Genomic DNA, 21068 nt, shown 5'->3' with positions numbered 1-21068 from the left:
TGGCGAGTAGATGCCTGAGAGCGTCGAGCTCGTCAGGAACCTGTAGGACGCAGCGCGGCTCTGCGAGTCGAGAGGCGCGTTGAAGGCCCTCGGGTCAAGGCGGTTGTTCTGGCTCGCGCGTCTTTCATCATTATCTTCCCCATCTTCCTCTTGCTCGTCGTGGTACTGGAAGGGCCGGGGAGGGCTCGGGGGCGGGGAGTAGTCATCGTATGGGGGCGTGGCACTCAACACGCCTATCTCGAACGGGCGCCTGGGAATGGGCCGTCGGATCTGTAACCCATCGTCGGACATGATAGCTTTCCCTTTTGGAGAGGGGAAGAGGGAGAGGTAGGAACAGTCGTGTTCACATGCAGCCAGCCGCGGGCCTGCAAGTTCTTGGGAACGATGTCGGGTTCGCGGGGGTGTGCACGTTGACGCGCGTGACGGGGTTCGTGAGACGGCGCTGGGATCTGGCCCAGTGTTCAACAAATAGCTATTGTTGACCAGAGAAAGAGGATCAAATATGTACGGGGACGCCGTGTTCGCCAGGTGGATCGTCCTCGTAGCGAGAAAGGGGATCGTTTAGGAAGACGAGAAAGATGAATCCGCCCGAGCCAATAGAGAACGATAGCGCGGCGTGTGCGTGCCTCGTCCTCTTCTTCTTCTCCCCTTCTGCTTCCCTTCTCGAAGGGAAAGAAAAAAAAAAAATTTCCGCACGGCGGCAACGTAGTATAAGAGCGTGCCAAGCAGGTTTGGTTGATGAGGAATTGAATGGATAACTGCTGAATATGCTGGGCAAAGCACCACAACAAAATATAACCTTAAAAAGATCCCCAACAAAAACCGGGGATGATAATTGAGGGAGGACAGCAGCACGACAGTTTACTTGCAAACTGAAGCTGACAGGGCCGGAGCTGCGCAGGCACCCTTGTTTTTTTCTTCCTTCTTTTTCTTGCGCTGGTCAAAAGGGCAAAGGCTGGTTCGAGCCAAGAGTCCGTTTCTCTCCCTTTTTTCCCACTTGCAGAACGAAGAGACGGTGTTGGCGCCGGGTTCTTGAAGCAAGAGAGGAGAGAGAGACACACACACATGAAATGCAACACACTGACTGACACACACACACACACACACGACCTGCCTGCAGCAAGACACGGGTGTGCATCACATGTCAGCGATCGTCTGAGCGGGAGACCAATCGACGTTCCCGCACCTCGCAGGCCCCCCAGCACAGATCCCCACAAGTATAGTGTGTGTGGCTCGAAGATCACCCCCGAGTGGAGCAGCAGCTCTCCATGCAGTTTTTGCTGGCCCCAGTGCGCTGCATCTGTTCGTGTCTGAGCGCTGGAGTCAGCAGCCAAAAAACGCGGTTGCATTCGTTTGCACAGTATGTTGTTCCCTCCACACTCACTTTATTTAGGATTTAGGGCCTGCTGTACAGCAGCCAAGCGCCCTCTCCTCCCGCTTGTGACCTGTTGGAGATTGAATTTGCCTCGACGTGATTCGTCTTTTTTCCTTTCACCGGGATCGTGTTACTGCAGTGTCAAGGGGGGAGTCGGGGTTTTGTCTGTCCCACCGGAAACACTTTGTACGACTCGAGTCCGACGACCTCTTCGGGTTCTGGAATTCGGAACTTGACTCTCCTTCGGATGTCTCATGGAGTATGATTCCATAAGTGATGGGGATGCCGTTATCGTCAAGCGAATATCGGGGTTACTTGTCACCGCCTCTGAAATTGGGGCGTCCCGAAGATGTGCACCCGTGGCTGAACGATGCTTTTTCTTTTGTGTCGATTTGCTGGACACCAACCACTCCGCCCCATCACCTACTAAACTGAACTGCAGATGGACTAATGCAGTGGCATGGCAATCTGGGGTAAAACTCCACCGATGCGTACAAGTTGCTGCCAATCGACGTCCGATTTGCAGGTGTACATAAAAAAGCGTGTGCGGGTGCAGGACTGTCTTGTGCAAGACAAAATGTCACGGCAATGCCAATGAGGCGAGAACATTGCTCTACTCTCTAGGCGCTCTTTCTCAATATGGGCGCAGCAGCAGCGTCGCGACTTCCTTCTCCTGTGCTATACGCCAATGCCGTTCGGGCTGAAACTTACAACTGATACCATAGCGATCACGCACAAAAGCCATGTGTCCTCCAAAGAAGATCGGGTGATCGTGCATCGTCCTTGGTATATCGTGATACCCAATGCACAACAGTGCAGACGACGAGTCCGTCCCTGTCAAACCAGACATGCAGGAGAGCGCCAGCCCATCATCTGTCCAGCTGACTCGGATTAAGTTTCATCCTTGCGCGCAGACCGCTTTCTTACGCCATGGAAAGGAAAGAGTTGCGTTTATTGATTCTCGTGACGCCCGCGAGAGCAGCGGTATTAAGTTTATTACCCTGTTCTCAACATGCTGTGCGGCATCGGGATGTCGTCTACTTCCCCTTTCCACTTTATGCTTGCCTGCAGGTGAGCGCCACAGCCACACGACATAGATCGATTATGCACACCTCTTCTCTTCTGCAGGCCTATGGGCTGGCAGGTGGGCTGGCGGCCAAAAGAACTAGCAAGTACCGTGTGCTTGCTAACGCGCCCGTCGGCTTAGGCGTCTTGATAAGGTTACCCGACAGTCAATGAGTTAAGAATACTGTTTCAGGACCTGATGGATGTGATCAAGATACCGACGTCTTTCAGAACCAGACCCGGGAAGGATAGTCATGCTCTCAGCTATTCTTGTTTGTCTTTAGAAGAAAAACAGTAATGCCCTTCCCTAGAATTCGGTGACATTCAATGGCAGCCGAGTGTTCTAGCGGCAGACCTAAAGGCCCGTCAGCAGTTTGTGGAACCTGTGGGGGTGGGATGTCCGGCTGCTTGCTAATCATATTGTACCTGAGTGGTGGTGGTGGTGACGCAAATACTACTTGCCAGTCCCTGCCTCATCGATGTTGGAGAGGAGGCGTCTCGACAAGCTTGTCGTTGGATTATGGGATCACACTCGCATCGTGTTGTGAAGAGAAAAGCCCAAGAAGTAGTCTTGTAACGACGAAGATATGAAAAAGTGGCACGCGTGGCATCATATAGCAAAGAAATCAGCATGGACCTCTTTTCTTTAGGGACCACAAGCCGCACCGCCTTTCTCCTCCTGTGTGGCAAGTCGGGCCAACTCTGGAGGCCGTAATAAGGCCCAAAAGATCTTGACTAATAGCGCCTTCACTCAGACGTCCAGGATAGAACTCGTGATAAAGGTGTTCCCCATTACAATTACAATGACGAACATTTCTGTCGAGGCTGGCTCGGATTCAGACAGATGCGCCTCCAGCTCGGGTCATGGGCTAGCGTAGTGGACGCATGCCGGAGCGTACGCACGATGTAGGTTGCTGTTTACCTGAACACCCACCACCCATGAACCCCTCACCTCGGAAGAGGAGGAGGGGGGGGGAGCCAGCCGGATGCGAGCATGGTAGGTGTCGCAAGAGGCCCTCATCTACCAGCATTTCTCTACTAACCTAGCTAAAGAACCCAACTCTCTCGGGTCTCGTAGGGTGGGGCAAGCATTTTCCATAGAGGAAGGTTTGCGTACCAGGTCTAAGGGTCTCGAAAAAATCGGGCTAGGTGGCAGCCCAGCCTCGTGGGGATTACCCATCGCGGATGGTGTGCCAATGAAAGAGCTACAACGGATGTCAGAGCGGGCCAATGAAATCGTCGATTGATCGCGATCTGACGTAGCGAGGCGTTTCTTGGGGATCGTGGGATAGGCTGAGCCATCAGACTTGGTCTAGGATGGTCCCCTACACGTCAAAAGAGAAAAAGAGAGAGTAGCGGGAGAGTCGTGGCGCGGCGGAGAACCCCAGAGCCAGAGTCGGGCCAGCAACGCCGCCAAAGGGGACCTATTCTTGTCAGGCAGAGGTACTCTCAAGTATCCATCCGAAAGGGCGGAAGAGGCTCTTACCGAGCCCTCTGTCTGGACGGGTTGTGTTCCGAGTCGATGATGCGCGAATAGAGACGCATCGTTTCACGCCTGCACCCTGTCGCAGTGCTCAGACAAAGATCCACCTGCTCACTACTGCATGTATTATAGAATGCACTATGGAGCATAATGTATCTCAATATTATGTATGTTGTGCTGCTGTTCCCAAGTATGTACTATGTATGGTATGTCAGAATGCAATGCTTGGTGGGGTGGGGCGTGTTGAGAGGTGACGTCCTCTGTTTTTCTCAACTGCACTGCTGCGGCTGTGAGCAGTGCCCAAGACAGCGGCAGTAGGTGGGGAACGAGGGGCCCCCCGCTGCAGAGCAGCGGCCTTCCAGCGGCCCGGATCCCTTAAAGCATTACAATACCATCATGACCCTTGTGGTGTGCGCGAATGTACTGCACAATACAGCAACAACGTACCTACTCTGGTATAGTCATATTATCTACAGCAAGTAAGTCAGTACCGTTGCGGCGGGTCGGGAGGAAAGTGGGCGGCTGGCGGACCGACCATAGACTTCTCATTGTCTCACTGAGACGTGCTCAACTTGATGAATCACCATCGTTGTAAAGTCGTCAATGAACCACCTGACAAGTCCTGAATGTTTGTATGTATGTATGCCGCTCCTTCTTGGTGGATGCCATTCAGATAGCAATTATGTTCAATGAACATTATTTGCTTGCTGTGTCTATGGGTTGACAGAAGTTGGAAAATTGCCTAAATTCACTGGCATTACTTATGCGTAAGTCGCCTTAGTAGCCCAGTTTGTTGGGTGGGGTCATTCTCATGCATGAGATGCAGGGGTTCTCAATCTCTCTTTCTCTTGCTTCTTTCTTGCTTGTACCGATATGTATCTCGTTCCTTCCTTCTGCAGGTGACCCCAGTAGGGATGTCATGAGCTGACGGCCCAATTTATTAGGTAGTGACGTCGCTCACCTTTTTTCTTCTCGCCTATCCACACCACCACCACCACCACCACCAGCAGCAGAGAGCCGAGGCCAGATGAATGATGTTGACATTCAACGCTTAGGCTGTGGGTTGAATCCATCCCGTTGCTCATGACCCAAATCTCTGACACGCGTGTGTCTCTAGCCTTGGCCCATACCCATATTTTCTTTGCCTAAAAGACCCTTCAGGACCCTTGAAGACGATTATTAGTCTTTGCCCTCTGCTCTCACAAGGGAAAAGGGCGTTGTGACTTAGCATGACCCTGTAGTCCCGACCTCGCCGGATCACTTTCTCCCAGGAAACAGGAAAACGAAAAGCAAAGCATTTGTCTTTCTCTCTCGAAAATTGTCCTACTCAGTCTATTTTTTCAACACACGATCGCATAGAAAATCTCCTTGTCTTTCTTCTCACAGTTTCTCATTACTTTCTCTCTCTCTCTCTCTCTCTCTCTCTCTCTCTCTCTCTCTCTCTTCTTTTCCTTCAGTATGAACCGCATTTGACGTACGAGATCTGATTTACGAGCACAATGGGAATCGAGGCGACTTATTCTCCATTGGTTATATTCACTCAAATATTTGGCTATAATTTTCTCCCCACATCACGATATCGAGGGGTAGGAGGGCCACGTTATTCCAGGTGAGACCTCGACATTGCCTGCTATCTCACGCGTGAGACCCAGTGCCACTAACCAGGGAGATCTCATATGGGCAGGCTGGAAGTGGCATATCGACATCACCTTCATGGGTGCGTTCGATCCGACAGATTCGAGCACGGAGCTGGGCGGCCAGTCCGCACTGCGCGCCGAAGTAGATCGAGAGGACGATGCGGATCAGTTACGGGCGGGCTCTCCCGAACCAGGACACGAGGAAAAGGACCCCAAGGCTATCGCACAGATATTTCAGTGCCCGGTCGGCCCTCACATCTTGCGAGACGCCATAAAGCTTCCGTGTGGGCAGTGTCTCTGCAAGACCTGCCTGCCCGAAAGCTATACGAGGGCAGGCGTCGAGAAGACATGGCCTGGGACTTCCGATAGGATACCGGGCATCCGGTGCCCGTGTTGTGACCTGGAGCATCCGAGGGGCGACTGCTGGCCAGATTATTTGTCCAACAGGGCACTTAAGAAGGTGCAGTCACTGGTCGCGACCTTGTGCGTTTCGACGGTCAAGAATGGCAAGAAATTGGTGGAGGCCTTCGAGGCGCTGCACCTCGACAGCACGGCACCCGAAAATGACGCCGACTCTCTCATAGAGCAAGAGGGAGGGAAACCGAACGGCGCCATTGACAAGATGGAATCTATTCTGCGTCGGGAGATGGATTGTGCGATCTGCCACTCGTTGCTTTACCAGCCATGGACGACGCCTTGTGGGCATACCTTTTGCCACCATTGCATTATCAGGTCGCTCGAGATCAGCCCAACGTGTCCAAGCTGCAGGACAAAACTCCTCCGGCAGCACATCGACAATCGTCTGGGTCCACCGAACGATTTCATCGTGCGAGTCACCAAATACTTCTGGTCAGAAGATCTCGCACAGAGAAGAGAACATGTGCGCAACGAGTCTCCTTACCCACCGGACGATACGGGTCTCAATACGCCTCTTTTCGTGTGTACAGTATCATTTCCATGCATGCCAACACTCCTGCATGTCTTTGAATACAAGTATCGGATGATGATGAGGCGGGTGTGGGACGACGGGAATGGAGGAAAACATTTTGGTATGGTTCTACCTGATGACCATAATGGCACGGCACGGGTCGGCGTTCACCTTCGCATCGAAGAGTTCACCAGACTTCCGGATGGGCGCAGCTACGTGGAAACCGCGGGCACATCACGCTTCCGCATAAAGCGCCGCGGTCTACACCCTGATGGCTACGTGATCGCCGAGGTGGAGGAATTCGAGGACGTCAGCCTCTGGGAAGAAGAGAATCGCGAAGCCGATGAGATCATCTCCGCCCCGTCTCTGCCGGCCGATTTTGAGCCCACCACGCGTGACGATCTCAACCATATGACCACGAAGGAGTTGATGAACTTCGCCTACGTGTCCATCCGCGCACTCCGCCAGGACAGCCCCGCGTGGCTGCACGGGCGTATCCTCACCGTCTACGGCCAGTGTCCCGACGACCCGGCGCTATTTCCCTGGTGGCTGGGCAGCATCATTCCAACGACGGAGACGCAGAAGGTGAGGCTGCTGGAGCAAGTCACTGTGCGTGAGCGGATGAAGATCTGCTGCGGGTGGATCCTGGATTGGAATGCGCAGCGGAGGAGTAGTAGTTGGTGAGCTTTGACTTTTTTCTCTCTTCTCGTTGTTAAACATCATACCTCTCTCCCATTGTATTTCTGGAAAGGGAATAAAGAGCATCAAAAAAGAAGAGATAATTCCTTTGCTGACAGGAATATTGGTTGACAGGACAGCATGTTGTCTGATGTAAGAGGGGTCCATGCCTGTGGTTGTTTTGATATGCAAGCATTCGAGATTGCTTATGCTGGCTGTATTCTGTATTTAGAGTTTTGCACACATGATTCCCCAGACTTTGAAAGATATCTGCACTATGCAATGCTCACCTTTTACTCCTTCCCACTAAGATTTCTCAACGTGACGATCGCTGTAATGATTTGGGGCCAGGAAGCCGTCGCAGCTGTTTATGGACCTTGAACCTCATGTAAGAAGAACAGCACCGTGCCTTTACGAATTAACTTGTTGCCAAAGTCTATCTTTCTCGGGAGGGCCTATAAAAATGACAAGTTTCTTCTTGCAATGAAAGGGTATCATAATGCAAGGGGAGGGTAAGAAACCCTCTTCTATTCTGCATAGCGTTGTGTCGCCACACCCCTCAACCATCCGTCGCCATGGCTTCGACGGCTGCGTCGTCCTGTTCAGCCGATACAGAAGGCTCATCCTTTGCTTCAACTTCCTCCTCTTTTGTGCCTTTTGCGTCTGTTGCAATCACCTGATTATCATTATTTTCTGCATCTCCGCCAGCTTCTTCGAATTCCTCCTGTTGCTCCTCCCCACCCTCTTCCCCATTGCGCTCTTCCGTTTCTTCCTTTGGCTTCTGGTCTTCGAAGAGGATGCTGATATCCTCATAAGACTCGATCTTGTCGAACAGCGCAAGGCTTGTTCTGCTGGCCAGGCGCAAAGCCCTCCATGTATTACTCGCCTTGCTCTCTATCGCCTCCCTCTTGGTGGTGTCCGATGTCGGCATGTCTATCTCAAACTCGGCATCCTGAATACCCCGCTGAAAACTCTTGACGTCTGGCAGCCTGTATCGTTTCGGGTCCTTGAGCTCCTCCATGGCCTCCTCGTCATCGCCTTCCTTCAAAAAGTCGAGAGACAGAGGCTGCGTGGCGTTTGTTCGGATTTTCTTACTCGTGGTGTTGCGCAGGGCATCGTCAATGGCTTTCGCCCACTCGTCTGGGGTGATGGCCGGCCGCTCAATCAGAGGGCAGTTTTCAACCTTCCAACGAACCCAATTCTTATCCCTCGAAAGAATAGTTTCGACCATCCTCAAAAAGTACTGGCCGTCGGTGGCAGACTTGAGGTATTCTGTGATGGTGTGCCTCATCGCCGTGGTCCATTTGATGTCGTCTTCGCCGAGAGCTTGGTCCAGGTAGGCTACAGATTTGTTGACGGCTTGTACCGATGTCAACCTCTCTTTGGCCTGCGATGAAAGTGAGAGGAGGAAGTCCATGATAATTAGGGCCTGTACGAGCACGTAGCGCCGAAGGGACAAGTCGTTGATCTGCGTCGTTCTGTCAACTGGGACGTCCATACGGAGTGCAGAGCAGACATGGACTTACCTCGAGCTCAAACAGGTCCCGACTGGTCAAATATTTTGGGTTGAAGGAGGTAGCAACGTCATCGTCATCTTCTAGAGAATCCAATTTTCTCTTCAGACCGCGTTTGTCATCGGCCTGTTTTGCAGACTTGGCCTCATGTTGAACGGGATTCGCCTTGAAAGCCGTCAAGGTCGCCTCTAGCCCATTTTTGAATTGCGCCAGGTTGGCAGGCTCGAACAGCTTCTTGGGCTGGTTGAAGCTCTCTTGAAGAGACCAAAAGACGGGATACAATGCGTCCGTATCGAGCGGCTTAGGCGACGACGTGTCCTTCTTTCCGCTGAACGACACGTTCTTGCCTTGGGACGGCTCATTGCTATCTCTGGTGCCAATTTCTTGAGTGTCCACGTCCATCTTATCCTCCGCATCCTCCGCTTTAGATGTATCCTGATCATAGGTCGTGACGTTCTGAGTATGGTATTCGCCCCTAAGATTGACCGAGCTCTTGTCGCCTGACGGGAGGCTCTGGAAGAGGAAGATGAAGACACGGCCGGAGAAAGCAGTATCTTCGGCGCGTGACAGCCGCCGCAGCAGCTCATTACAGCTTCTCAGTAAGACCAATTTCTTGTCGTTGAAGTTCTTGGATATTATTCGTTTCCTGCGCGACTCAAGATAATCAAAGATCTTGCGACATCCTGGAATTGTCTGACTGTCGAGCAGCTCTTCGATGAGCCACACCAGCAGGGCTGGATCGCACTGCCCTCGATCGGATAGGCATTGTAGTATGTCGAAGAAGTTCCACACTTTGACAAAGTCGGGAGAATCTATGGAGACACGGGCCTGAAAAGGCGTCAGCGGACTGGCTTTACCCAGTAGCTCGCGTGAGTGAAACACGTACGATCAGGTTGCTGAGAAGGCCCCGGGCTGCAGTCTCGATAGTCGCAAACTTTGCATTGCCGCGCTGGCGAGGCCCAGCAAGACCCTGGAATTCAGCGAGATCTGATGATGTTCCTGGCAGCCGGCTCAGAACGTCCTCCAGATCGGACTCTTCGAGAGCAGGCTCGACGGTTGGCTCTAGCTTAATGACGCTGGTCGCCTCCAGAGCCTCTTCGAAAAATTCGACATATGCGGTGACGGCAGATACGCCGTAGTTATCGACCTCTAAAGACGGCATCGCGGGCAATTATTATCTTTCGAAATGGTAGGAATGAGGCGCTGACGGTAGTATGCGCCGCGGTGTCGCAACCAATCATTCAGACTCTGGGGGATCAGTCGCTCCTTATTGACAGCATCAGGACAATGACAAGAAAAAGGGTCGCTCAAGTCATGGGTCGAGGGAACTGTGCTTGGTGCAGAAGTTAGCTGTAATCATGCAGAAGTGCTTCGTAGGTGCTTTGTGAAGTTGAAAGGTCAAACCAAATGCAGGGTAGGCAAACGTCAAAGTACTTTCAGGTCCTACTTCTGCGTGAACCGCGCGAGTGGGGACCTTGACGTTACTTCCATAGCTACCACTGCACCAACTTGCTAGCGTCCGCTACCACTGCATTGTAAGGCTGCCGTAAATTTTAAGGGCGCGCGCTCTGAAAGGCAACTGACGCGACGACAACATCACACCCCACTGGTCACCATGCCCACCGCAAAGAGACAGAAGAAGAGCGCTTCGTCACAATCTTCCAAGAGTCAGCCATCTTCTAAGGCACCAGAACCGGTCACAGAAGGGGAATCCGAGTTTGCGCAGCTTGCCAAGCAACACTGGTTGAAGACGACCAAGCGGGCGACCAAGGTCAAAGTCAAGAACGATGTCTTGAAGCAGGACATATGGGATCCTCTCGAGAGGGACAAGTTCCCAATCTCGTCGCTGTTGTCCCTAGAGAGTCTACAAATTCTAGAGAGGTGAGCCCCTCTGCCATATCCTAGCCTCGTCAGTGCTGCTAACATATGGTGCAGCTATCTCTGGCCAGGATACAGCGAACAGGCGTCGAATCACCATGTTCTCTTGATTGTTCTCATTGTCAACGCGAAGCGCAGAGAGCGCCTGGAGACTTGGAGTGAGTTCAGCTGTGGAGCGGATCGGAAGGGAGTGCAATGCGCTGACTTGATGCTGCAGCTATTTTCGAGGATCGGCCCGATGACTTCTCTACGTTCTTCCGACGCGTTCTCTCGATGAGCCTCGACCGATCCCTCTCTGTTGCCGTGCGAACTCAAATAATCTCGTTCGTCATCTATTCTTTCCAGAGTCTGGACCGCGCCATCGTGCGAAAGGAATGCGCGCCGCTCGTGTCGATATCGATTTGGCATAATCTGGCGACGGAGAAAAAACGAGATGAGAAGCTGGCCCAGAGCAACAATTTGCGCAAGGCATGGAGAGCAGCTGCTAAGAGATACGATTCTGCGGACGAACCGACTAAGGCGCGGTTGCGGTTTGACAGGTCGTGGCTCTATACATTGGTGCTCGACTTCCTGAGCTTGCTGTTCACGGACAACGCTGGGAAAGGTATGTTGGCATTCTTGACACCCGCCTTTTGCCACTACTGACAAGTGCCAGAGGACGTATTGTACTGCGAGCGGGTTGTTGAGTTCCTCTCGGATCTACAGAGCCAGTTACCAACCAGGCGATATGCCAACTTCTTACTTCAGGACTTGCACGTCATCACGGCGGCCAGCCTCTCGCCGGTCTTCAACGCCGAGGAAAACGGGCTGTTACGTGATCTTTTTGCTTTGTTCTCTCACTACACCCACTTCACTATTGATGACCAGACAGGACACCAGCAGAGCAAGACCCAGGCATACGATCACCACTGTGCAGATCTCGCAAAACTGCAGAGGACGGCATTGAAGCATTTCAAAGACCAGTTGACGGTGCTAGCACTGTCCAACTACGCCTCTATTGACGACAGAAAAGAGCTCGAGGGTCTTCTCGCTCCCCTCACCGATGAAGAGGTCACACAGCTGTCCGATTTGCTGGAATTGAGAACGACATACCCTGAATCAACGGGTTTGACGGTTGATCGCAAGTTTCTGATCGAAGCATTGCTATCTACCTTCGAGAGACGGAAGACTTTCCAAGAGAGTGCTTCAGAGATGAGCGTCATGCCAAACGAGCAGACTGTCTTTGACCGAAGTCTCCTGAGGACTGACTCATACGATGGATCGCACCCGCTGGCGATACCGAAGTTGAACCTTCAATACCTTTCGGTTGGAGATTTCTTGTGGAGGTCTCTGGAATTGTACAGGTGCGAGTCGTTCTATGGAATCAGAAGTCACATCGAAGATGTCCTTCGAAGATTGAAGCCGGAGGTGACAAAGTCGGGTGAGACAAGCTTTCCGGGCTTCTCCAAAATGGCATTACCAATATCAAAGCCATCGTGAGTAGAGTTTGCACCCGTCCTGAGACCCCGATGTAGCTAACATGAGGCAGCATTCTCGAAGTCCTGCCTACGTTGGTAGGAGACGACAAGCCAGCAGCTGTGCGAGCAGAGATCGTTATTGACGTTCGCCGACTCGGTGAAAATGTCCGCCGTGAATGGGAGTCTTTGCGACCAGACGATGTGGTGTTCCTTCTGGCGGTGGATGCCTCCAAGTCGCAAAAATTTGGCCGTGGCATTTCGACAGAGGCACAGAAGCTTGGCATCCTCTCTCTTCGTTCTGCCGAGATCGTCCAAATTCTCGACGACAAAGGACGGGCCATCCGAGACGCTAACGCGTATTTTGATGGACATGCCCGAAGCCCTGTGAGACGAATCAGGCTGAAGCTGGATTCGGCTATGTACAAGTCGGATATGCAACAAGTGTCTGCCGGAAAACCAGACGTTTACGAAAGCATCAACCTCGTTGTGCGAAGGAGCGGGCGGGAAAACAACTTCAAGCCTATCCTGGATTCAATCAAGAACCTAACGCTCTCAGACGTGCCTCTAGCCTCATGGTTGCATGAGGTCTTTCTCGGGTACGGCGACCCAGCAGGTGCTTCATACAAGCACTTGCCGAACCGGCTCAAGAAGATCGATTACCGCGATACATTCCTCGATTGGCAGCACCTCATTGAGAGCCTCCCGGGGAAGATCATTGAGCCTGGCGATGATGTTACTGGAAGCTTCGGGCCTCCGTATGTTTTGGAGACGGCGGATCGTCCAGCGACAGAGCCTTCATCAAAACCTTCGAAAAAGAGACGGAGAGACGCGGAGCCAGCTCTGATCGCTGAAGTTGAGACTTTGAAGGTCTCGACGTACAATCCCCCGAACAACGGTCCTTATCCTGTTGACGTGCCAAAGCGCAACATGGTGCGCTTCACTCCCGCTCAAATCGAAGCCGTCATCTCTGGCACACAACCAGGACTCACAATTGTGGTCGGTCCTCCGGGAACGGGCAAGACGGACGTTGCCACGCAGATCATCAGCAACATCTATCACAACTTCCCTAAGCAGAAAACGCTTCTCATTGCGCACAGCAACCAGGCGTTGAACCAGTTGTTCGCCAAGATTGTGGCCCTGGACATTGACGAACGTCACTTACTCCGCTTGGGCCATGGAGAGGAAGAGTTGGACACCGAAGGAAGCTTCAGCAAACACGGACGGGTTGAGTCATTCCTCGAGAACAGGGATCGCTATCTCGAGGAAGTGACTCGTCTGGCTGCCAGTATGGGCGCTCCTGGAGCTCATGGCAACTCTGCCGAGACGGCCGGGTACTTCAATTCAGTCTACGTGCAACCTGCTTGGTTGAAATTCAACGAGCTGGCCAAATCTGCAGAGGCTTCAGCGTCCGACATCGTGGCGGCTTTTCCTTTCCATCAATATTTCTCAAACGCGCCTCAGCCACTGTTTTCACCGGAGGCAGACCGAGAGGCTGTCCTAGAAGTTGCTCAGGGCTGTTACAGGCACATTTCGAGGATCTTCTCGGAGCTAGCTGATGCGCTGCCGTTTGAGATCCTGCGTCGTGACAAGGAGAAGGCCAACTACCTCCTCACGAGTGAAGCTCGAATCGTCGCCATGACCTCAACACATGCCGCCATCAGGCGTGGGGAAATTGTGCAGCTTGGTTTTCATTACGACAATGTTGTCATGGAGGAAGCAGCCCAGATCACCGAGATCGAGAACTTCATTCCACTGGCGATGCAGAAGCCTAGGGACGGGATAAATCCTCTCCAACGTGTTGTTCTCTGCGGTGATCATTTCCAGAACTCGCCCGTCATTCAGAATTTGGCCTTTAGAGATTTCGCAAGCCTGGAGCAATCCATGTTCTCCCGCCTTGTGCAGTTGGGAGTGCCGACTATCACGCTTGACCAGCAGGGCCGGGCTCGTCCATCCATCGCTCAGCTATACCAATGGCGGTACCCTCAACTGACCAACCTTCCCCACGTCGAGACATCAGAAGAGTTCCTCACTTCAAACGCTGGTTTCAAATACGACTACCAATTCATTAACGTGGGCGACTACAAGGGCAAGGGAGAAGCAGAGCCCGTGCCGCACTTCATACATAACCTCGGAGAGGCCGAGTATGCCGTGGCCATATTTCAATACATGCGGCTTCTCGGCTATCCTGCGTCCAAGATTAGTATCTTGACCACCTACGCTGGCCAACGAGCGTTGATCAGAGACGTCCTCTCCCATCGATGTGCCAAGAATCCTATTTTTGGTATGCCCAAGATCGTTGCGACCGTTGACAAATACCAGGGCGAGCAAAATGACTGTAAGTGGCCAATTGATCGCCACCTGGGTCCAGCACGTAATCACTAACATTTCCCGCAGATATCATCTTGTCACTTACAAGGACAACCAAAGTAGGCTACCTGCGGGATATACGTCGGCTTACCGTGGCGCTATCGCGTGCACGGCTGGGCATGTACATCCTGGGCCGTCGCGAGGTGTTCGAGAGCTGCTACGAGCTGCGACAGGCATTCGAGCTCCTACTACAACGACCAGACAAGTTGTCGCTGGTAGTCGGAGAGCTCTGGCCATCGCAGCGCAGACTGCCAGAGGACACAAAGGAGGCAGTCCCAGGCGAGGCAGTCATGGAGGGCGTAGAACATCTGGGTAAATACGTGTTTGAGATGACACAGACGAAGATGGCGCAGCTGCAGGGTGACAAGGGGCTCCCTGCCGGCGAGGCCATGGCTCTTGAGGAGACTACGGCGATTGATGACCTTGCACCTATTCCAGAGGAGGGTGAGGACGAGGAGCCAGTCAAGGGATTCGAGGCCGAGGAGGATTAAGCTGGACCAGCTTCACGTTGAGCCATTCGGGGCTGGCGTTTAGGTGGCGCGATGATATTGACGGCCCAATATGATTTTAATTAAGACGCCGCAGGGCAGTCCCGAGGACAGGACAGATGTCAAGGTGCTTGCGGCAGTTGACTGACGTGACCAAGGTCTGATATCAGAATGTGCTTCGCGCCCACACAAACTTTAAAGAATACTAGCGTCTGGGTCCAACCATGCGATATCGAACTGAGCTCATTGCCAAAAACCGCGCTTCCTGCTGACCCTCAATGTAGTACATCTGGAGCAATGAAGCGCTGAACGCTTGCCATTCAAGTCACTGCGCGGAACTCTGAGCATCCCTTTAGGGTTGCTCAATCAATAGATAGATGCATGCGATCCTTGGAGAATATTCAAGAACGAGTCGGGCCAGTTCAAGGCATCCGGCTGGATCATGGGCCACATGGCAGCATCCCCTGGCCCGACAATCATGTCCATGGCGCCGCCACTCATAGGCTCCATGCGGAACCCGGCGTGGACGTCGTCCTCCTCCGTGGCAGCGTGAGGCAGTGCGAAGCCGTTCGAGTCAGTAGGAGGGGGGTAGCATGGAGCATACGTGACGTGTGTGGCCGACGACGACGAAGGTGGGCATGACGAGGTCTTCCTCGCCTCGGCGACAGCCTTGTCGGACGACGAGCGGGCACCCCTGGCCCGGATGTCCTTCATCATGTTCCAGGCGAGCTTGGAGCCTCTCGAATTATCGCTCAGCGCCTTGAGGACGTGCATGCAGGTCTCGACGTCCTCCTCCAGGTTGGAGATGCTGGCGGTGGCCTCGCCGCCGCTGCTGACGACATCTCGCCTCATGAAGGCGCCCGCCATGACCATGACGGAGCCTGCGCAGACGAGACAAGAGACCATCTGCCACCAGGGGTAGTTCATGACTATGTCCACCGTGTCGGTGACGTTGTGCATGAGGCGGGCGATGGATTGGGCCTCGGAGGCGCAAATTCGGCCGTACTCCCTGCTTCGGCTGCTCTGATCAGGCGGGAGGGAGGTGCCTCCGTCGATGCAGGTGTAATAGAGATAAGGTCGGTAGATGAGTGTGCGCAGATGGTGGAACTTGATGGCCAGCATGTTTCTCTATATGTTGGATTAGCCAAAAGGAGATGTAATACAAAGAAATTGATGGAGATGATAAGAGAAAAGAGAAAGGAAAAAAACCCTTACCTGTCGCTTGAGAGTGACAGACTTTTCAAACGCATGCCCAAGATCGAAACGCAGGAATCGAGGCAGCTTTTGCTTCCAGGCCAGAAGAAGCTCATCACAATATTTAGTATTTTGCAGTCTGGCTGCGATGGTGCGCCGAGGCTGATAACATTCACGAAGCACACGCCCGATGATGGAAGAGAACTCGATGATGCGAACAAAGTACTCACCAGCGCTTGGATGAGAATGCGTGGTGCTGCCATCCGGCGAGGAGTAGGAGGAGAGGGAGGAGGAGAAGGCGCCTTCTCCATGAGATGCATGTGAGTGGACATCCAGGTCCAGACTGTCGTCTGCCCGCCGAGGTAAAGGGACGTGGCAGTCGTCGTCGGCAATGGCTGGTGGTCGGCCCAGCTGCAGTGCCGTCAGGCGATCGAGCACGTATAGTGAGTACCACACTTTATTTCGGACCTCGGGCTGTTCTAGCACCAAGCCTGCTGCTGCTGTCGAACCCTCCCCTCTCGGTGTTGTTGTTGTTGCTGGTGTTGTCGATCCATGCTCCTCGATGCTTACGTGCAGGCCGATACTCTGTCCTAGGCGCACAGCGAGGCCGAGGGAGACCCAGCACCTCTCGATCTCGGACGTGATCAGCAGGTAGAAACACTGGGCCAACAATGCAGAGACCTGGGTCAGAGACCTCTCCAGCGTACCGTAGTGGGACAGCACGAGAGAGCAGTTGAAGAGTTTCTGGTGGAGAGACGCGGCACTCCGGCCTTCGGGACGGAATGAGTCGTAATAGGCTCCGACGGCGAGCAGTGCATACAGCAGAGAGAGCCAGGAATGGGTCAGTTCGGCGGTGGACCCATCGGCCTGCAGAGAATCCAGTCTTGCCTTGAAGGATCTCTTGTCAACGAAAGGGTAGGCCTCGTGGACAGTCGAAAAGTAAATAGTCAAGTACGTGTCGACTTGTGTTCTGCTGGGCAAATCAGACAGTGGATTCTGAAAAGACCGAGCCGTGGTGAGGGCCTCGGCATCATAGTTATCGACCTCGTCGCCGTGGGTTCCCTGCCCGGGACCTCCTTCGCCAGAAGCAGCAGCTGATGACTGCTTGACCAGGTTAAAGAAGTGGATGTCGCTGACTTCGCCGACGTATCTCGGGTCCTGGAAGCACGGGATCACAACGGAGCTGCCGGACGTGCTCTTCTGCGAGCTTGCGGTCGTCGTATCCGACGAAGCACGGGGACAAAGGTGCGCCTGGATGCACGCGAGACTCTTGTTGACCTCGGCCTGTGCGCCAGGAGACAGCTGCGGCGTCAGGGCGTGCACTGCCTGGTGATACCTTCGGAAGACCTCCTCTGGGGGGCTGGTAATCTCTTCCGGGTTTGAGGCCGCACGCGAAGTTGTATGGCTGTAGTTGTTGCCATGCAGTGCCTCATTGCCCCAGGAACATGTATAGTCGTACCCGGCACAACGCCCACATATTGGTCGCTTGCCATCGCACTGGCATGGAACCCGTCAATAAACAATTCATCGGTTTAAGTGAACAATCATAACGTCAAGACGGGACAAGAGGATTCTGCGGAGAAAGAACATAAAAGAAAATAAACGAGATAATGGAGAGAAAGAAACACACAAACAAACATACATACCTTGGACTTCTTCGCGCGGCAGCTGTTGCAGGCGACGGTAATTCGCTTTCGTTTCAGAACGGGTTGTTCGGCCGGCTCACTTGCCATGGCTGGGTGCTCATCCACAATGTAGCACGTTCCAGACGATCGGGAGACAAAAAATTGTTTAGGCGCCCAATGTACAACTTAGAGGCAGGCGGAAAATAAGGGAACGTTTAGGTGGAGGCCGGGCGGATCTGTAGGACCAAGAGGTTGCTTATACATAGTAAATGATGTAGGAAGTGTTGATGGCTAGACACGGCCTGAGACATGTATTCTGCCCATGGAATTCGTCTTTTGGTCAGTATGGAGTATAGATTATATCCGTCACAGCCGCCCTTCCCGGCCTATCCGTCACCTGAATTCATCAGCGACATGTTCTTCCAAGAATGATGTTTTCTTCCCTTCCCTCCTTCGCATGATGCTATGAATCACTTCCAATTGCTGAAATTTTTAGATATTTATTTCTTCATTCTCAAATGATTACCGCAGGTCTTTCTAGCCCATTGGTACCCCTCGAACAAACATCGGTGTCAATACGACGACGTTTCCCTCCTTGTTTGTGCAGCTCGAAGCAAAACACTTGCCAGTGGACGCCCAATTTGTAGTTCATTTAAACAACCTCTACTGCTTCGTCAACTTGACCAAAAATCGTTCATTCAAACCCTCTGTTATCATAAAAATTCAAGCAAATCGACACCATGCCGGCTCGGAACGACAAAAGGGTTCTACGATATGCTCGACAGCATCGCCAACACCGGCGACGAGGATGCGGTCCAGTAGAACAAGCGCATCAAGGAAGCAGAAATCAGTGCAGACGCCGCGGAGCCCAATGCCGAGGAAACTGAGGCGATTCGTCGTGAACCCCAGGCTGCAAAGCATCCAAGCATAGTGAATGACCTGACCATAGACATGTCGCAATTGGACCACTTGAATGTAATAAACCATGATTATTTAGAGAAGTCTCCCCTGAAACCATATCTTGAGCACACATGCATTCAAACAATAGCTTCGAGAACGCCAGGCCAGGAAGCCCCCCTCCTAATGATGCAACGTTATGTTTCCAGTAGATTGACAATCCAAGCATCATGCGCGCTGCCCATGTGTCAAGATGAAGTTTAATTATGCTGGATCTGGCGGATGTGCCGGCAATAACGGGCGTGCGGGCTTAGACCATTAGCCTTCCACTCTGTTGACTCTTGAGTATACAGTCCGATTCAGGCTACCAGATTTCCCGAGCATGACCTTCTGATCTTGATATCATATGAATCCATTTCGGCAACAGAGGCACGAAGCATGTGAAAGAAAATTTGCAGACCCTCTGGACGACAAAACGCCCATTAAGCAACAACAGTACGGTGCCGACAAGATGAGGCTCGTTATAAAGTTGGACCACGAGCACGAGAACAAGATGTACACGTCTCTGGATGTGGTGACGGGTGTGGTCTGCCTTGAAGTCAGGCGTAGACTCTCTATATCTCAATTAGAATTCTCACTCGAAGGTAGGTGAAAGCAGGTCTTGCCTCAACAGTAACATACTGAATAATTGACGACTTCTGCGCATGTGATGTGCTGATAACAAAGACATCCAGCGAGGCTTCCGTCATCAGACACGGTCACTATCGGATTGGAATACAATCCAACCCTCCTCTACCACAAGGTCAGTGTTGCCCTGTACTGGATATTCTTGGAAATGCAGGCGTTGTTGACGCCTTGCAGGTTCTTTACATGTCCCAAGTCCTGTTCCCCATCGCCCCGTTAAGCTCATCAACACGGTACACGCTGGGCAAGGGACGGCATTATTTCACCTTTGGCATCGACCTGTCTCTGCTCTCCCGTTGCATAGACCTGGCAAAACTCCAATCACCAGTTCTGGAGCAGGCCCACCGGCAGACTGGCTGTATCTTCTATGTGATCTGCGCAACTGTCAAGGGATGCGGTTCTTTCAGACGCGCGATTCGCCAGAGGATAGGGTTGACATCGGTCCAAGTTGACTCTCCTAACATCTCATCTTCTGCTCGTGGGCCTTCCAAGGCCTGCCGCGTTCTCCCCGAAACCATCCTCGGTACTGAGATACCATACGAGCTGGAGGTGGTCGATGGGTTCCTCCCTCCCTACAGCCCTGCCCTTGTTCTCGGAGCGAGTGTCGGTGGCGGCGGTTTCCTACGTGTTGGCGATGCTTTGCCTCTGAGCCTGTGGGTTACAGTACCAACAGCTGTATCGCAGAAGCTCAAGATCTCCCTGCGAAGCGTCCGTCTCTCCCTCATGAATATTACTGTTGTCGACAAAGGCGGACGGCGAGAGTTCACGCTCACGGGTACCGTTATCCGACAAGTCTTCTTCAACCTTTCCCTGGAGACAAGACCCGGCGCAGAAACCACGCAAATCGATCCTGCGCTGTGGCAAGGCGCTCTTGTCCCATCACAGCCGTCGCCAGAGCGCTTTGCAGACGAAGTGGATCAAGAAAACATGCTGCAGGTCCTCTGTGAGTTCTCCTCTGACAAGTTATCAGATACTACGGTAAGCTTTGTAGGGAGTGTTTATCCTTTCTCATTTTCTGTTGCATAATAACAACTGACATACAATAAAGTTTGTGACATTGCTGATCCCCGTTCACGTCGCCGCCGCCGAGCCGCCACCAAGTTACGAAGTAATCACTGATTGCACCTCATGATGCCGGTGGGTTCCGTTGAGCGTCGATCGAGACTGATGGTCTAGCAACGGTGTCAAAAGAAGAGTTTGTATTTTCTAGTAGTGATTATCACCCTGGAGTTCATGGTTAGCATCAGGCAAATACTCGAGGAAGTCTTGTTTTGCATTCAATCATCCAGTCTTGATCATATCATATGTCCCACTTCATCCACTTCATCCACTTCAACACTTTATACATGTGGATATTTGCACTACGTATCATGAAAGCATCGGCATAAAGTACTAGACTTGAGATCTTCATTCATTCAGTCGATATCCTACTACGCATGCGTCGCACGATTCCCTTCTATGCTGTGCAAAATTCTTTATGACAATCTCTACCTCATTACAAGAATGAATAAATTCTTAGCAATAAAGGCAAGAAATGAAGATTAGCTAAGTCTTTCCAAGCTTATCAAGCGAATTGAAATGAACGCCTTCATAAGGATACGCCTGGCCCTGTCGAGAAGCTCATCCTCAATGTCCATCAAGCGATTGTACTTGGCCACCCTCTTGCCCCGGGCGGGTGCGCCCGACTTGAGGTGACCTGCCCGGAGTCCGACGGTGAGGTCAGCAATGAAGTCATTAATGGTCTCGCCTGAGCGGTGAGAGACGAAGACATTTACAGACAAGTTTCGTGCACAGGTTG

General features: G+C 52.5%; 6 protein-coding genes across 6 annotated transcripts; 3 read left to right on the top strand and 3 right to left on the bottom strand.

The window, feature by feature from the left end:
* Window positions 1–12: 12 nt before the first annotated feature.
* M406DRAFT_354206 (uncharacterized protein) lies at window positions 13–743 on the bottom strand (the record flags this gene model as incomplete). The annotated part of the gene is made up of 1 exon (XM_040922855.1): window positions 13–743. A coding segment is annotated over one exon (282 nt), but the record flags the coding sequence as incomplete, so codon positions are not given.
* Window positions 744–5636: 4893 nt separating this feature from the next.
* On the top strand, window positions 5637–7471 carry M406DRAFT_284490 (uncharacterized protein; the record flags this gene model as incomplete). Its single annotated transcript, XM_040918568.1, has 1 exon — window positions 5637–7471. The coding sequence occupies one exon, from the start codon at window positions 5637–5639 to the stop codon at window positions 7170–7172; it is 1536 nt and encodes a 511-aa protein (XP_040780954.1). The 3' UTR covers window positions 7173–7471.
* Window positions 7472–7579: 108 nt separating this feature from the next.
* M406DRAFT_343949 (uncharacterized protein) lies at window positions 7580–9996 on the bottom strand. The gene is made up of 4 exons (XM_040921935.1): window positions 9567–9996; window positions 8693–9508; window positions 7843–8634; window positions 7580–7764 (listed from the first exon to the last, which is right to left on the bottom strand). Exons 1-4 carry the CDS (start codon window positions 9840–9842, stop codon window positions 7726–7728), a joined length of 1923 nt encoding a protein of 640 aa, XP_040780953.1. The 5' UTR covers window positions 9843–9996; the 3' UTR covers window positions 7580–7725.
* A 299-nt stretch (window positions 9997–10295) lies between these two features.
* M406DRAFT_270999 (P-loop containing nucleoside triphosphate hydrolase protein) lies at window positions 10296–14961 on the top strand (the record flags this gene model as incomplete). Its single annotated transcript, XM_040918098.1, has 6 exons — window positions 10296–10561; window positions 10616–10716; window positions 10776–11162; window positions 11208–12033; window positions 12087–14350; window positions 14410–14961. The coding sequence occupies 6 exons, from the start codon at window positions 10296–10298 to the stop codon at window positions 14871–14873; spliced, it is 4308 nt and encodes a 1435-aa protein (XP_040780952.1). The 3' UTR covers window positions 14874–14961.
* Window positions 14933–17879, bottom strand: M406DRAFT_343947 (uncharacterized protein). The gene is made up of 4 exons (XM_040921934.1): window positions 17711–17879; window positions 16086–17561; window positions 15563–15998; window positions 14933–15334 (listed from the first exon to the last, which is right to left on the bottom strand). Exons 1-4 carry the CDS (start codon window positions 17795–17797, stop codon window positions 15237–15239), a joined length of 2097 nt encoding a protein of 698 aa, XP_040780951.1. The 5' UTR covers window positions 17798–17879; the 3' UTR covers window positions 14933–15236.
* Window positions 17880–19097: 1218 nt separating this feature from the next.
* On the top strand, window positions 19098–20402 carry M406DRAFT_325466 (uncharacterized protein; the record flags this gene model as incomplete). The annotated part of the gene is made up of 5 exons (XM_040919983.1): window positions 19098–19167; window positions 19216–19230; window positions 19321–19388; window positions 19448–20248; window positions 20319–20402. The coding sequence occupies 5 exons, from the start codon at window positions 19098–19100 to the stop codon at window positions 20400–20402; spliced, it is 1038 nt and encodes a 345-aa protein (XP_040780950.1).
* Window positions 20403–21068: the final 666 nt, after the last annotated feature.

Source organism: Cryphonectria parasitica (assembly GCF_011745365.1).
Source record: "Cryphonectria parasitica EP155 unplaced genomic scaffold M406scaffold_1, whole genome shotgun sequence".
NCBI lineage: Eukaryota > Fungi > Ascomycota > Sordariomycetes > Diaporthales > Cryphonectriaceae > Cryphonectria > Cryphonectria parasitica.
Note: the sequence above shows the minus strand (reverse complement) of the source record. Positions and strands in the feature narration are given on the sequence as shown.